At 33.7% G+C, this 12259-nt stretch overlaps 1 protein-coding gene across 1 annotated transcript in view; it reads left to right on the top strand.

Annotated features, from left to right (window-relative positions):
* The window catches only part of LOC118201893 (RWD domain-containing protein 3-like), a 58901-nt gene extending 51009 nt beyond the window's left edge, over positions 1–7892 (top strand). The window contains exon 5 of the mRNA XM_085818341.1: positions 7659–7892. Within this exon, the coding sequence (XP_085674467.1) occupies positions 7659–7776 (118 nt within the window). The 3' untranslated portion in view covers positions 7777–7892. The remainder of the gene's footprint in view (positions 1–7658) is intronic.
* Positions 7893–12259: the final 4367 nt, after the last annotated feature.

Here is a 12259-nt window from a genome sequence, read left to right as displayed (position 1 = left end):
TATTCGCAATTCTTACCGTCAGCTCTAGTAGAAGTTGCAAATCAATTACAGTCAAAAGTCGTTAATCCGGACACCCATAATCCGGAATGATCTATAATCCGGACCTCAAAGCTACAAACTTTCTGCGCATGCGTCAACGAAAACCGCTTAATACGTCTACGCATGCGCATAATACGTTTACGCATGCGCGTTTTATGTATAACGGACGGTATAAGCTAAGCTAAAATTATCTAATTATCTATTTCAGTTAATGTTGCAGATTGCGTTGTTCCTTAATCTTCGAATTGGAACCGGCTTATTATTTTTTGCAGACTGTTAGAGCAATTTTATAAAAGTAAGTTGGAACTTTCGATTATGTCAAATAGAATTTCCGATGCTGGATCTACAAAGGGAAAGCATGTTTCGATGTCCATCAAACAAAAAGTGGAATTACTGCAAAAAATGGATAAAGGCTCCTTTGTTTCTCTAACCATTCCGAAATCTGTTTATCAATTTCACGCTGCTCTGCGCGGGGGGGGGGGGACGTCGCGGCGCGCAATGAACTGGAAGTTGATCTGTCAGCACTATCCTTATCTTCAGGGCAGATGTTTTTATTTTATTCCGCTTATAATTTCGGCTTATAATGTAGTATTTCATCTCGATGTACCCCGTCTTTGATATGATTTAAATCAAATTCCTCGTCATTATAAATATCACGATACAAATCAAATAGTTTTCTGGTTGCAATTTTCTAATTTCGACTATGCGTAATGTATGCTTTATGCATGCGCGCGTTGAAAGAAATGTTTAATAAAGTAAACAAATAAATATTAAGCTTTTGTTTTTTTAAATTTTGATACCCTTTAGATCATAATTGCTCTTTATTTCATAAATTACGATTTCATATTTTTAATTTTATAATTTCTGCATGCCATCTTACCAGATTTAAAATGATGATCTATAATCCGGAATCGCCGAAGTCCTGACGATTCCGGATTAAAGACCTTTGACTGTATATTTAATTAAGGAATGTCCATCTAAGCTTAGAAACAGTGTACCGTAATAGCAATTCAATTATTGACGCCGTATCTTTGATGTAACTCCCGATTGGCAAGCTACATGATTTTTAATGAGTATTCGGGTTTTGCTAGTAACTTCATTTGGAAATCGCGATTAAATTAGGTTAGTTGGTTATTTGAACATAGAAAGAACATGGGAGCTATTTGGTTAAGAAGCTTTCATAGAGGACCTTTGTGAAGAGAACCTAGAAAACTAAGAAAACCAACTATGCAACCTGTGTTAGACTTCGCAACAAACAATTAGTATTTAATAATCTTCAAATGCTAGGCAACTGGTAAGGCTCCAATTAAATCTCCAATTTAATATTTTATTTGTAAATATTTAAAATATTGTTGTATTCTTAGACACAAAAAGCAGAATTTAAGTTTTGTTAACTCGTTAGTAAACTACCAAGCCGTAGTGCAAATAAATGTTCAATTTCTTTTGCAATAATTGTATTCACTTAATATTCTTGGAATATGAGCTAAAGAAGGAATGTTCTCGGAAGATTAAAGAAGTGTTTAAATCCAGTGCTATTAGGTTTGTCTTACAAGCTCAGGTATCAAAACGATTCTGCAATTGCCCGAATAGTTGACTTGTGAATGGCTGTGAATTAAGCAAATGACTTTTAATCTTACGTTATTGAGTTAGAAAACGTATTCCAAATGTTTTGTATTGCATGACAATGCATCTTTTCATTATTCAATAACCAATCGGAGAACCGCTTGTGTTCCGAAAATAAGTATGCGTACTCAATCGTCCTGCATGTTCTTCAAATTTGTCTTCTTGTGATTTTTTTCTTTCCCCAAACCTAAAGTTCCCTCTCAAAGGAAAGTTTTTTGACATTGAAGAGACAAAAGGAGTATGACATCTACTTTTAGAAGGCATGTCAAAAACAGATTTCTACAAGCCTTCTCTTCCTTTACATGTTGTGCATTCAGACAAAAAGTTGCATCAGCATAACGTCTATAATCTATTTTTATTACACTCTGATTACTTTATTAACATACAGTTAATATACACTAAACCTTTTACTTCAGCTTCAGTAATTCGGAATTTTTGACGGATTTGTTATCGGAACTAGGACTTAGAAGATAAGTCAAATTGAATATTTCGATAATCCAATAAATTCAAAGTCGAATTTTCAATATTTTATTTTCGGAGGGAGGGGAAATTTTGTTCAGTTTTGGTCCATTATCCTAAGTATATTTGTTTCGATTCTTTATTTTTCCATAAAAGCGAAAAATTTACGCATGGTATACAGATAACGCATAGTTTCAAATTAAAATTTAATAATATACAGAGTGGTTATAATTAAAGTTCCACATTGAAACGGTCATAAAAGGAGAACTACTGGATCAAATGTTATCAAACTTGGAAATCGTGTAAAGGAGGTCATGGGAATTTATTTTCCGTGAAAAAAAGGAAGTTCGAAACCTCACCACCAGGGGGGAAATGGCGCTGTATGCAATATTGTTAAACGAAATATGGGTGGGAATCTAACTTAACCTTTTGTTACACGGGTTTAATATGTTGTATACCCTTAAGAAACTTAAGTAAGATAAGTAAGCAAATTATCATTTAAAGGCGTTAAAGTCGATAAAAGTCGAGTGCGCCATCCGTGTAAGGGAGAAATTCGTCCGTGAAAATCACGAATTAGCGATAAGAAAATGTGAGATCGCAAATTACTCGCACAAGTGCTTATAATCTGGAAATTGTTTTCTCACAAATCGCTAATTTGTAAATTTTGAAGCCTGAATTCGGCCCTAAAACATGAAGATACTGGTTCAAAACGCTTTTAATCGATTTAGGCCAAAGAAATCCCTCATGTTATCTACCTAGTTCCATTGCATTCTCCTACTGCATTCCATTGCATAGCAGTCATTCCACATCGTTTGGAGTGGAATGACAGCTAGTTTCATAACTGAACCATTTTTCTCTGAAGAGCAGTCGACAGCTGGACCACTGTGATTGCAGCTCGCTTAGAGTCAATGGGAAAATGTTCGTGATACATGAACTGCAGTAACGTGGCATTTTAGATACTAGGATTTTTATGCGGGGCTGGGCCCCACCTCACATGTGTCGCACAGTTACTTAGGCAACATTTAACGAATGTACGTCTTATAGGCTGACACTTTCCCACCAGACCTCAACCTCTGTGACTTTTGGCTATGGAGTTATCTGAAAAGCACTGTTTATGGTCATAATCTAAACAATTTGGCAGAAATAAAAAATGTGATACACCGACATGTCCGTAACATTCCTCCTGATATGCTAAGAGCTTTGTAACACGTTTCGGAAACGATTAAACACATTTTAAACCAATGTTTTCAAGTCTTATTTCATTTAACAATATCGCATACAGTGCCTTTTCAACTGAAACGCAGTTGATGCAATTGATATTTTTAAAAAATTGAGAAGAATGCAAAATTTATGGAAGTCTAGCAATCGAAAAATCTTAATTTTCTTGTGTGAGCACTGAAAATAACTATAGAAGGAAAGAAGAAAATTGGGGAGAAAAGTAAGCAAAAGTTTGAAGGGAAATTTGGCTGTCAGACATACCAAGATGTTTCAAAAAGTTGGACACTTTTGAATATACTTTCTGGATACTTTAAAGAATTTAGGTGTTCAAAGAGAAAACACTTGGACGTGTGCACCAGCAAATACTATCAATTCAGCTTGTGTTAACAGAAAAGACAAAAACGATATCATTGCAGATTAAAGTGAAGAGCGACTGGTTTTAGACTATATGTTTCGGTTTTAGACTGGTAGTTCGGTCCGAGGTTCGAATCCCGAGAATGGGCTGGCTGCATGGGTGTTTTGGTGGTTTTCCCCATGTGTAACGTGTATACAAACCAGTTTCCCTTAGAACGTCCTCCACGAAGGCATCCCTCCCTTTAGGCAGATAGCCCTAATGTGCTTTGCCATAATTAAATAAACCAAAACCTCTTGATGAAACCAGCCTTTCCTTTCATCTCATACCTTCAAAATGCTAACCTCTAAAGATTGATAAAGGCTCTGACTTAAATATTGATGAAATGGATTGAATTGGATTATTAAGTTACGGCAAAGCAGGGCTATCTGCCTAAAAGGAAGGATGCCTTCTTGAAGAACTTTCTAATGGAAACCAGCTGGCATACACGTTACACATGAGAAAATCCAGGAAAACGCGCATGCAACCAGCCCGTTTAACCGAGATTCGAACCCTGAAGTGAACTACCACTGTTCAGCGACTTTACCGCTCGGCCGTTTGTGGGCCTTTATGAAATGGAAGGCGATAACTTTATTTAAAATGATTGTCAGAAATACCAAGATGTTTCGAAAAGTTGGATGCTTTTTAATATACATGCAGAATGCCTGAAGAAAAAGAGCAAGAATAAAGCAGAATGCCTGAAGAAAAAAGAAAGAAAAAAAAATTGCGTAAAATTTAGTATTTGTATTTTTTATTAATTTAAAACTTTTTTAATCTTATGATATTTGATTCTTGCGATTTCAAAAATAAAATATTTGACTAAAATATGATAACATTTTAAGAATAACTTTTTAAGAAATAATAACATTTTAAAAACATAATAACATTTTAAGAACATAATAACATTTTAAGAAATAATAATATTTTAAGCATAATAACATTTTAAGAAACCAAATGTAGGATGATAAAATTGTGTAAAGCAATGGGCATAATGATAAAACTGTTTAAAGCAGTGTATGCAAGTCATCCTAAGTTAAAATGTCGGTTATACATGTCTCTTATTTATATATCTTTTCTGAACGGAACATTGAAAGGCGTGTAAAGTGTACTTTACTGTATTTTCTCTTTTAATATATGCAGTCTTCAAATGCATCGTAGTCTGGTTTACAAAGTATTCTTCCGAAAGAAACGCAATTCAAATAAATAAAATAAAATTCTGGAAAATTTATATTAATGAATATATTTAAAATGCTCAGTTCGAATGAATAAATAGAAAGTTTGAAAATAAGTATCTGATGAAACAATGCAACACTAACAGTTAAAATAAAAGTCTAAAAATTTTAAAATTACCTAAAATAGTAACTATGACTAAAAGTATAATATAAAGAAAACTATTTGAAAAAAAAAATAAAATAAAATAAACGGTGCACCTTTGATTTAAACTACGTAGTTCTAATGAGTAAATAGAAATTTTTAAAACAGATATTCGTAAGAAACCATGCAACTTAAACAATTAAAATAAAATTCGAAAAAGAAAAAATACTTAATAATAACAGTTATAATTAAAAATATAGTGTAAAGACCATTATCTGAAAAAAGGAACGATTGTGACTTTTTTTTCCTCACGCACCAGGTGGAAAGGGAAAGGAAAATAGGTTGTCATATATTAAGAAGTTCGCCAAGTGAACTGTTTTTGACGCAAACTGAAAAAAAAGCGCCAACATAAACTGTTGAATTTCTCTGTAAATTTCGCACCAAATTTTACAAAATTTAGTATCTAGGCATAATTTGAGTCGTAGAATCGAAATATGTAAAAAAACTGGTATGTTATTTCAGAAAAAGTCCGATTTTGTGTCAAAATACCTATGTTAGAATAATGTGATATATAAATCTAATATATATCCTAAGTCGCGCTTTTGAGACATGAAGAACGCAATTTTAATTTCATGAATTGCCCCGGAGAACGGGAGATATAGAACTGTCCCCCCTTTTCTATTTTGAGCAATGTACATGGTACTAGAATGGAGACAAATTATATAGGATGCGAAAAGTGCTCTCTTATGTATTTATTATACAGTTTAATAATATTAGTACTTTTGGGACATGCACTTTTGGGGATTATAAATAACATACATCTCCTTATAACTGCAAATTAAATTGTAATTATCAAATGAATTTAATGATTATATTTATTTGGTTATTAACATTTCATTATTACATTATTTTCGTCTAGGAATTTCCTTTCCCCCTCACATACATGTAAGTCACGAGGCAGAAAAGCACTGCTATAAACAAATAATCCGATCCAATTCCAGTTGAACAGCACTAATTAGCACTAATTGTTTACGGAAAGTATCCTAGTTTTAATTTTGTGTGCTTATTTAATTGAATATGGTAAAGCATACTAGACATGATTTTGGAAAATGAGCTCATATTTATATACCTTAAGGAAATCCACGAAAATCCTTACACATAGTGGTAGGCTGTAGGAGGGCTCGTTCAATCCATTGGTTAACTTTTGCATCTAATTTTCAAGTGCCCCCCTTTTTTTTGGCTAGTTTATTCATTCAGAGTAAAATACATGCTACTCACTGAACTTCGCACTTTAGTCTGATTAACCGTTAAACAGTGTATTTCTGTGACAAGGAGAGCTTTCTGACTGCACAATCTATTTTACATTTAACGAGCTTGTGACGAATAAGTTTATTTGCTTGTAGAGACATTAGGTATATTTTTGGAAGCAGGCAAGATGAAAAAGTAACAAACGCCTTCGCCGGGAATCGAACCACGGACCTCTGGAATACCAGCCCAGCGTGCAGACTACCACACCACGAAGGCACACTAGGAAAGCGGGAGAAATACCTTATAGTGGAAGAAGCGAAACGACTATATACGAAAATGAATATAGCATGATCTATTCGGTGAAATCGGATTAGTTTTCTCTGTTTTGAATTAAGTTCTGTTGAACGTTTGAGTAGTTTAAAAGATAACTACTGTGAGATATTGTGATATTGTACGAATATCTCTAAGGAAATTTAAGCATTTTTTTATTTGTTGTAATAAGAATAAATTTATTCACTTTTCATCAGACTTGTTCATTCAATTTATTACGAACCCGTACGCACGCAACAGTAATATATTTTACTTTAGAAGTCTTATCTGAATTTTTGGAACACATGTCAGTAGCTGCCCATTGTCAAATGCGCTTTCAGCATAAGCGCCAGCTCATATCAGAACTGAGGTATATTCTGTTGAGCTGGTGAGTTCTGTTTCCAAGTCAATTTACTTTCCAAAAAGCACCCATCACTTGACTCCTACAGTCAACAATTCTTTATTAGTTAACTGATCTGTCTGGTACATTTTAATGGGAACATCTTACATGTGCTGTGACCTCCACACTGATTTCAAGGAGGAACTAGTCACCGTATTTTTAATTACTGCTGTATATATCCAAAGATATGTGGGATTGGATTTCTATCCAAAAAACAGGTGGGGTTTTCTAGAATGTGAAGTATCTTTGCGTCAGTAGTACAAAACGAGTATTAGGGATAGTGGTCGCTCTCTTGAGCAGCTTATTGTAAATCAGTTTCATTATTAGCTAATTAATATTATTGAATTTATACATTTATTTAATGTCTGTGATTTTGAGTGAATTCATTGACGTCAAACATTTAATGTTTCGTTTTGTACTGGTTTGTCATTAATAAATCTCTGCTTTTATATTTCGTACCATTGTATTGTGTAAGATGGCTTGTTGAGAAAACAGAAAGTGCCTAAACATCTTGATGTATGAATATACATTCTATGCTGAAATATGTTCTGTGAAGTCTCAAAATGTTTTTCCCATTAGTTTTGGAGTAATTTGTATTATTTGTTTAAATATATTCTAATTTTTATGCTGAAATTATTTTTAATTTTTTCCCTTTAGTTTCTCTTCATTTTCCACAGAAGAGCTTAAAACATTAAATGACTTGGAGGATTTCATGACAGCTCAGAATTTAGGAAATATATTCAAAGAGATAATGAGGCCAGTCATAAGCATATGAAAATCCTATTAAATTTCTATGCAGAATATATACTATAAAAACTTTTTTGTAAATATAATTTTATTGTAATAAATAAGGCATTGAAAAGTATAATAAATAAATCATAATTAATTGTATATTGGTTAAATGAAAGCAAATGCTGGGAGATGTGACACTGTTAATTTTTGTGGTGATTCATCATTCAGGTTTACAAATTTTTTTTCTGATATAATCCATTTTTCTTGTGAGATCAGATATAAAAAATCGCCTTCCATAATTATAGTGTCAGGCAGCAAATGATCAAGATAGAACTGTGTAAAAAATCAGTAAATGAAATAGATCAGCGGTTCTCAACCTTTTGACTAATACGCACCATCTAAACAAAAATTGAAAATCTTTTAGTACCATCACTACAATTAACATTGATTTTTTTCAATATCTCAATAGAAATATTAATGTATACAGGGTGTATCATTACAGAAGTGACAAACTTTCAAGAGAAATAGAGTACACCTTGACAATGGGAAATCACATAGCAATGCATAGTCGGAAACGCTTTCCTGGTGTGGTAGTGACGACACAAAAATCGAGAAAGAAAGGACACGAATGGGGGGAGAAAACATGTTTATTATTCGAAGTACAGCAAAAAGGAAAAAACAACGTAAAGAGACAATGATCATCATCAATGAAAGTGTTCGAAATTACAACACTGACCGTGATGCAAGAACCGTGTGTCATGCATCTTCCATTCGTGATGCAGATCCTCCATGTACCGGAGAAGGGAGGCCTTCATCGCGGGCCGGGGTCGTAAATTCGAATACCTTCTTTAATAATGATCGTTGTTTGTTTTTGTTTTTATTTGTTGGTTTCTGTTGTATTAAAAAGAATAAAACACGTTTTGTCTCACTGTTTGTGCCCTTCCTGTTTTGCGTTTTTGTCGTCATTACCGCGTCAGGAAAACATTTTCGACCATGCATTACTATGATTTCCTATCGTCTAGGTGTACTCTTTCTCCTGAAAGTTTGCCACCGCTGTACTGATACACCTTGTATATAAAGCCATTTGCTCAACTTGTTGCCTATTTGTATTAAATATGCACACATAAAAAATATTAGATTAAAAATTGGTTATCATTTTAATTGTCAAAAATTTATATTGTAATATTCTAAAATTTAGTACGAAATTTGGGGTTGTTTAAGAGAGATCAATTTTTTGTATGGTCTTACTTAGTTTTAACCGTAAATTGGGATCCACTTTTTTCAAATATAATATGGAAGAAAATTCTTGTTCATACAAATAGTTTGTGCAAAAAGGCATTAAAAATTTAACAGCTTTGGAATGCCTTTAAATTCGTTTTTTCGGTTCAGCCAAAAGTTAACAAGTTTGTTTTTGAAACTTTTGAAATCTTCAGTTAGAGTTCGATCACAGAAAATTTCTTTCAATTGTTTTCTTCATCAGATAACATTTCGGGTACATTTGAAAAAGTGGATTTCTAATCCCATTTTCTTTTTCATAATTCTCGGGGAAATACATACCGAAATTATTCATCAATGAAAAACATTGGTTTTTTTTTTTTTTTTTTTTTTTTTTTAATTTATCATTGCATTTGTTTTATCTCTAACGGTGAACAAATTCACGCTTTGTAATCATACATTTAATTCATTTAACACAAAAATATCAGCTAAATTATGCAAAACGCGCCAACCGTAATTCACTAATTAAACATTTTTTGCAATTCAAATATTGAATCACACAGTTAAATTTGGATCTCTAATCGAAGTTCAAAACATCCATTTAAAATTTTGCCTCCGGACAACAATTTTGCTTGGGAATGCAACAAAAGCGTTTCGTGTTTACGGTTCATCTCTTGGGATAATTCTTGAATTTAAAGCTCGAATTTTCATAAAATTAACAATTTTCACAGCTAGCATGATTCGAAACGGTTTTCAGGGACTGTTTTGGCTACTAACGCTGCACGACGAATGTAGCGAGTAAATTTAGTTTCAGGTGTGACTTTCTTTATTTGAGAAATAACAGCGGAATATTTTCTTTTAAAGCCCGAGCTCTGTCACTGCATACAGCAACGCGCTTATTTCAAGAAATATCATTCTCAGACATAAATTTGTCAATTACTTTTAAAATTTGATTTGCAGTTGCTGTATCATGAAGAGATTCACAAAATAAATACACTTCGGCAACTCGTTTATTTTCCTCGAAACGTATCTCAGCTAATAACTGCACAAAGTTCGTTATATCAGTACTTTTACTCAATTACAATCCCAAATACTTAGCTTTATTTTTTGAATAAATGTCTCTTGTATGGAATTTGCCATTTTATGAATGTATCATTTGATAACGGAATATTATTAAGTTCATTAACCGCTTTTTCGTTCAATAATAACAATATCTTTAGCTGCTGGTAATATACGGTTTTCTCCAATAGTTTCTTTTAAAGGATTCGAAAATAACTATGGATTTAATATGAAAAAACACTTTAATTGAGATATTTACAAAATTTGGACGCAGTTATACTTACAAAAACGGTAGAGCTTTTTTTTTCGAAACATAAAACTTAAACAGAGTTGAGTTGTTGAGAGTATTACTCAAACAACCTCCCACCTTGCAATTTGTAGGATACCTATAAATTGCAACAAAAGTTATAAGTCTATTGGGAATTTTAACACTTCGACCAGCTCCAGTGACAAAATCTGGAACTTCGCTTCGATGAATAATCTTCACTGGAATCTGAATTACCAGCTGCAGGGCGTAGAGGCACTTTCATCCCTTCGAGCATCTTGGGCAATGAATGGTAGTTTTTCCGAACTGTTGACTTCTAACGGATAAAGTCTGTTCTCGGACTGACAGTAGGAATGCCTGTCAATCCTCAATTTCTCTCCATCAGCTATTCTGACAACTCTTGAGTGACTCATCTTCTGACAACTCTTGAGTGACTCATCTTCTGACAACTCTTGAGTGCCCATTTGCTCTAGAAAAGACTTCAATGACGATTCCTAAAGGCCAGTTGATACGCTTGCCATCAGTTTCCAAAAGAACGAGCTCCCCAACTCTTACTCTTACAGATTCTTTCCGACTCTTACTTTATGAATCAACATTGCTAAATACTCATTACGAAATCTCATTTTAAATCCTGCCTTCATTTTTGTACAAAACGCAATCTTATATTTAGGCTTTTACTGTCGATTTCGTCTGAATCAGTTGTTTCACTGCTAGGAATACTTTGTAAGAAACAAGAGGGAGCTAATGACTTCAGACCTTCCGAATTGTCTTCAATATACGTGAGTGGCCTAGAGTTTATTGTAACTTCCCAGTCACATAGAATAGTTTCCAACTCTTCATAAGTCAAGACTTTTCTGTCCAAAATTCTTCTTAGCATCTCTTTCAACATTCTAATCATGAGCTCCCAACATCCTCCCCACCAGACGGCTGTTGGAGGGTTAAAATTCTATTTGATTTTCATGATAGTGGAAAACGACATGATATTCTCTCAATCTAAATTTTTTAGAGCATTGCTTGAACCAATGAAGTTTGCACCGTTGTCATTGTAGATAATATTTACTCTTCGAGCAAAGAATCTTCTTAAAGTCATAATAAAAACTTATGTAGACAAGTAATTGACAAATTCAAGCTGGACAGCCCTATAAATGGCACAGGTAAAAAAGTACAACCCATATCTTTTCGTCAGAATGTAAATATAAAAAACCTGCGAGATCAATCCCTGAAACTTCAAAAACTGCAGCAACCTTTATTCTGTTCCTAGGAAGAGGTGCTAATGGTGGTTCTGTAGGTTTGGCTTTGAATCTTTTACATGAAATACAACTAGAGCTAACTTCTTTCGCTAATCTATTGATCGAAATAATTCAGTAATCTTCTCTTAAATTGGCAATCAGAGTTCGAAGTCCTGCATGTTGTAGTTCACTGCTTTACCAGGCAACGAATAATCTCATGGCTTCCGGGCAACAATATGGGGCACTTGGAAATTTTCCTCTTCCCAAAGAGAATTCTCCCAAGAGAAGCTTTGTTCTGAGTCAAGCAGTATCATTTTCGTCTCGGAATGTTTGCATGTTTTTCAAGATTTTCAATTCTTTTCCGGCAAAACTTTCCTGCTGAATTAATTTTAGCAAACAGTTTTCCACTGATTGAACTTCTTCATAAATCAGCTCAGTTTTCTTAATTTTTTCTTTTCTTTGGCAGTTTTTATGAAGCGAAGTATCCAGGCAAGCATTCTAAGAGTCTTCGTATATTTCGAGAAATAAAGTCAGTGAAGTTAACTGATCCATGTTCCACATTACTGACTATCGTTTTTCTCTCTTCCGATTCAACCAAATTTTCATCAATGACCTGTTTTTCACTTAATGGCCAGAATTTTTGTGACTTCCATAACCATTCTGGACTTTCCCACCATTTGCTTTTCAATAAAGTCTTAGGATTCACAACCTCTTAAAGGCAAATCTGCTGGGTTCATATGCCCTGGCACAAAATGCCG

This window comes from Stegodyphus dumicola, chromosome 6 (genome assembly GCF_044657685.1).
Source record: "Stegodyphus dumicola isolate Sdum_Otavi_A_Nest chromosome 6, ASM4465768v1".
Classification (NCBI taxonomy): Eukaryota; Metazoa; Arthropoda; class Arachnida; order Araneae; family Eresidae; genus Stegodyphus; species Stegodyphus dumicola.
This window is presented reverse-complemented; position numbering and strand designations above follow the sequence as displayed.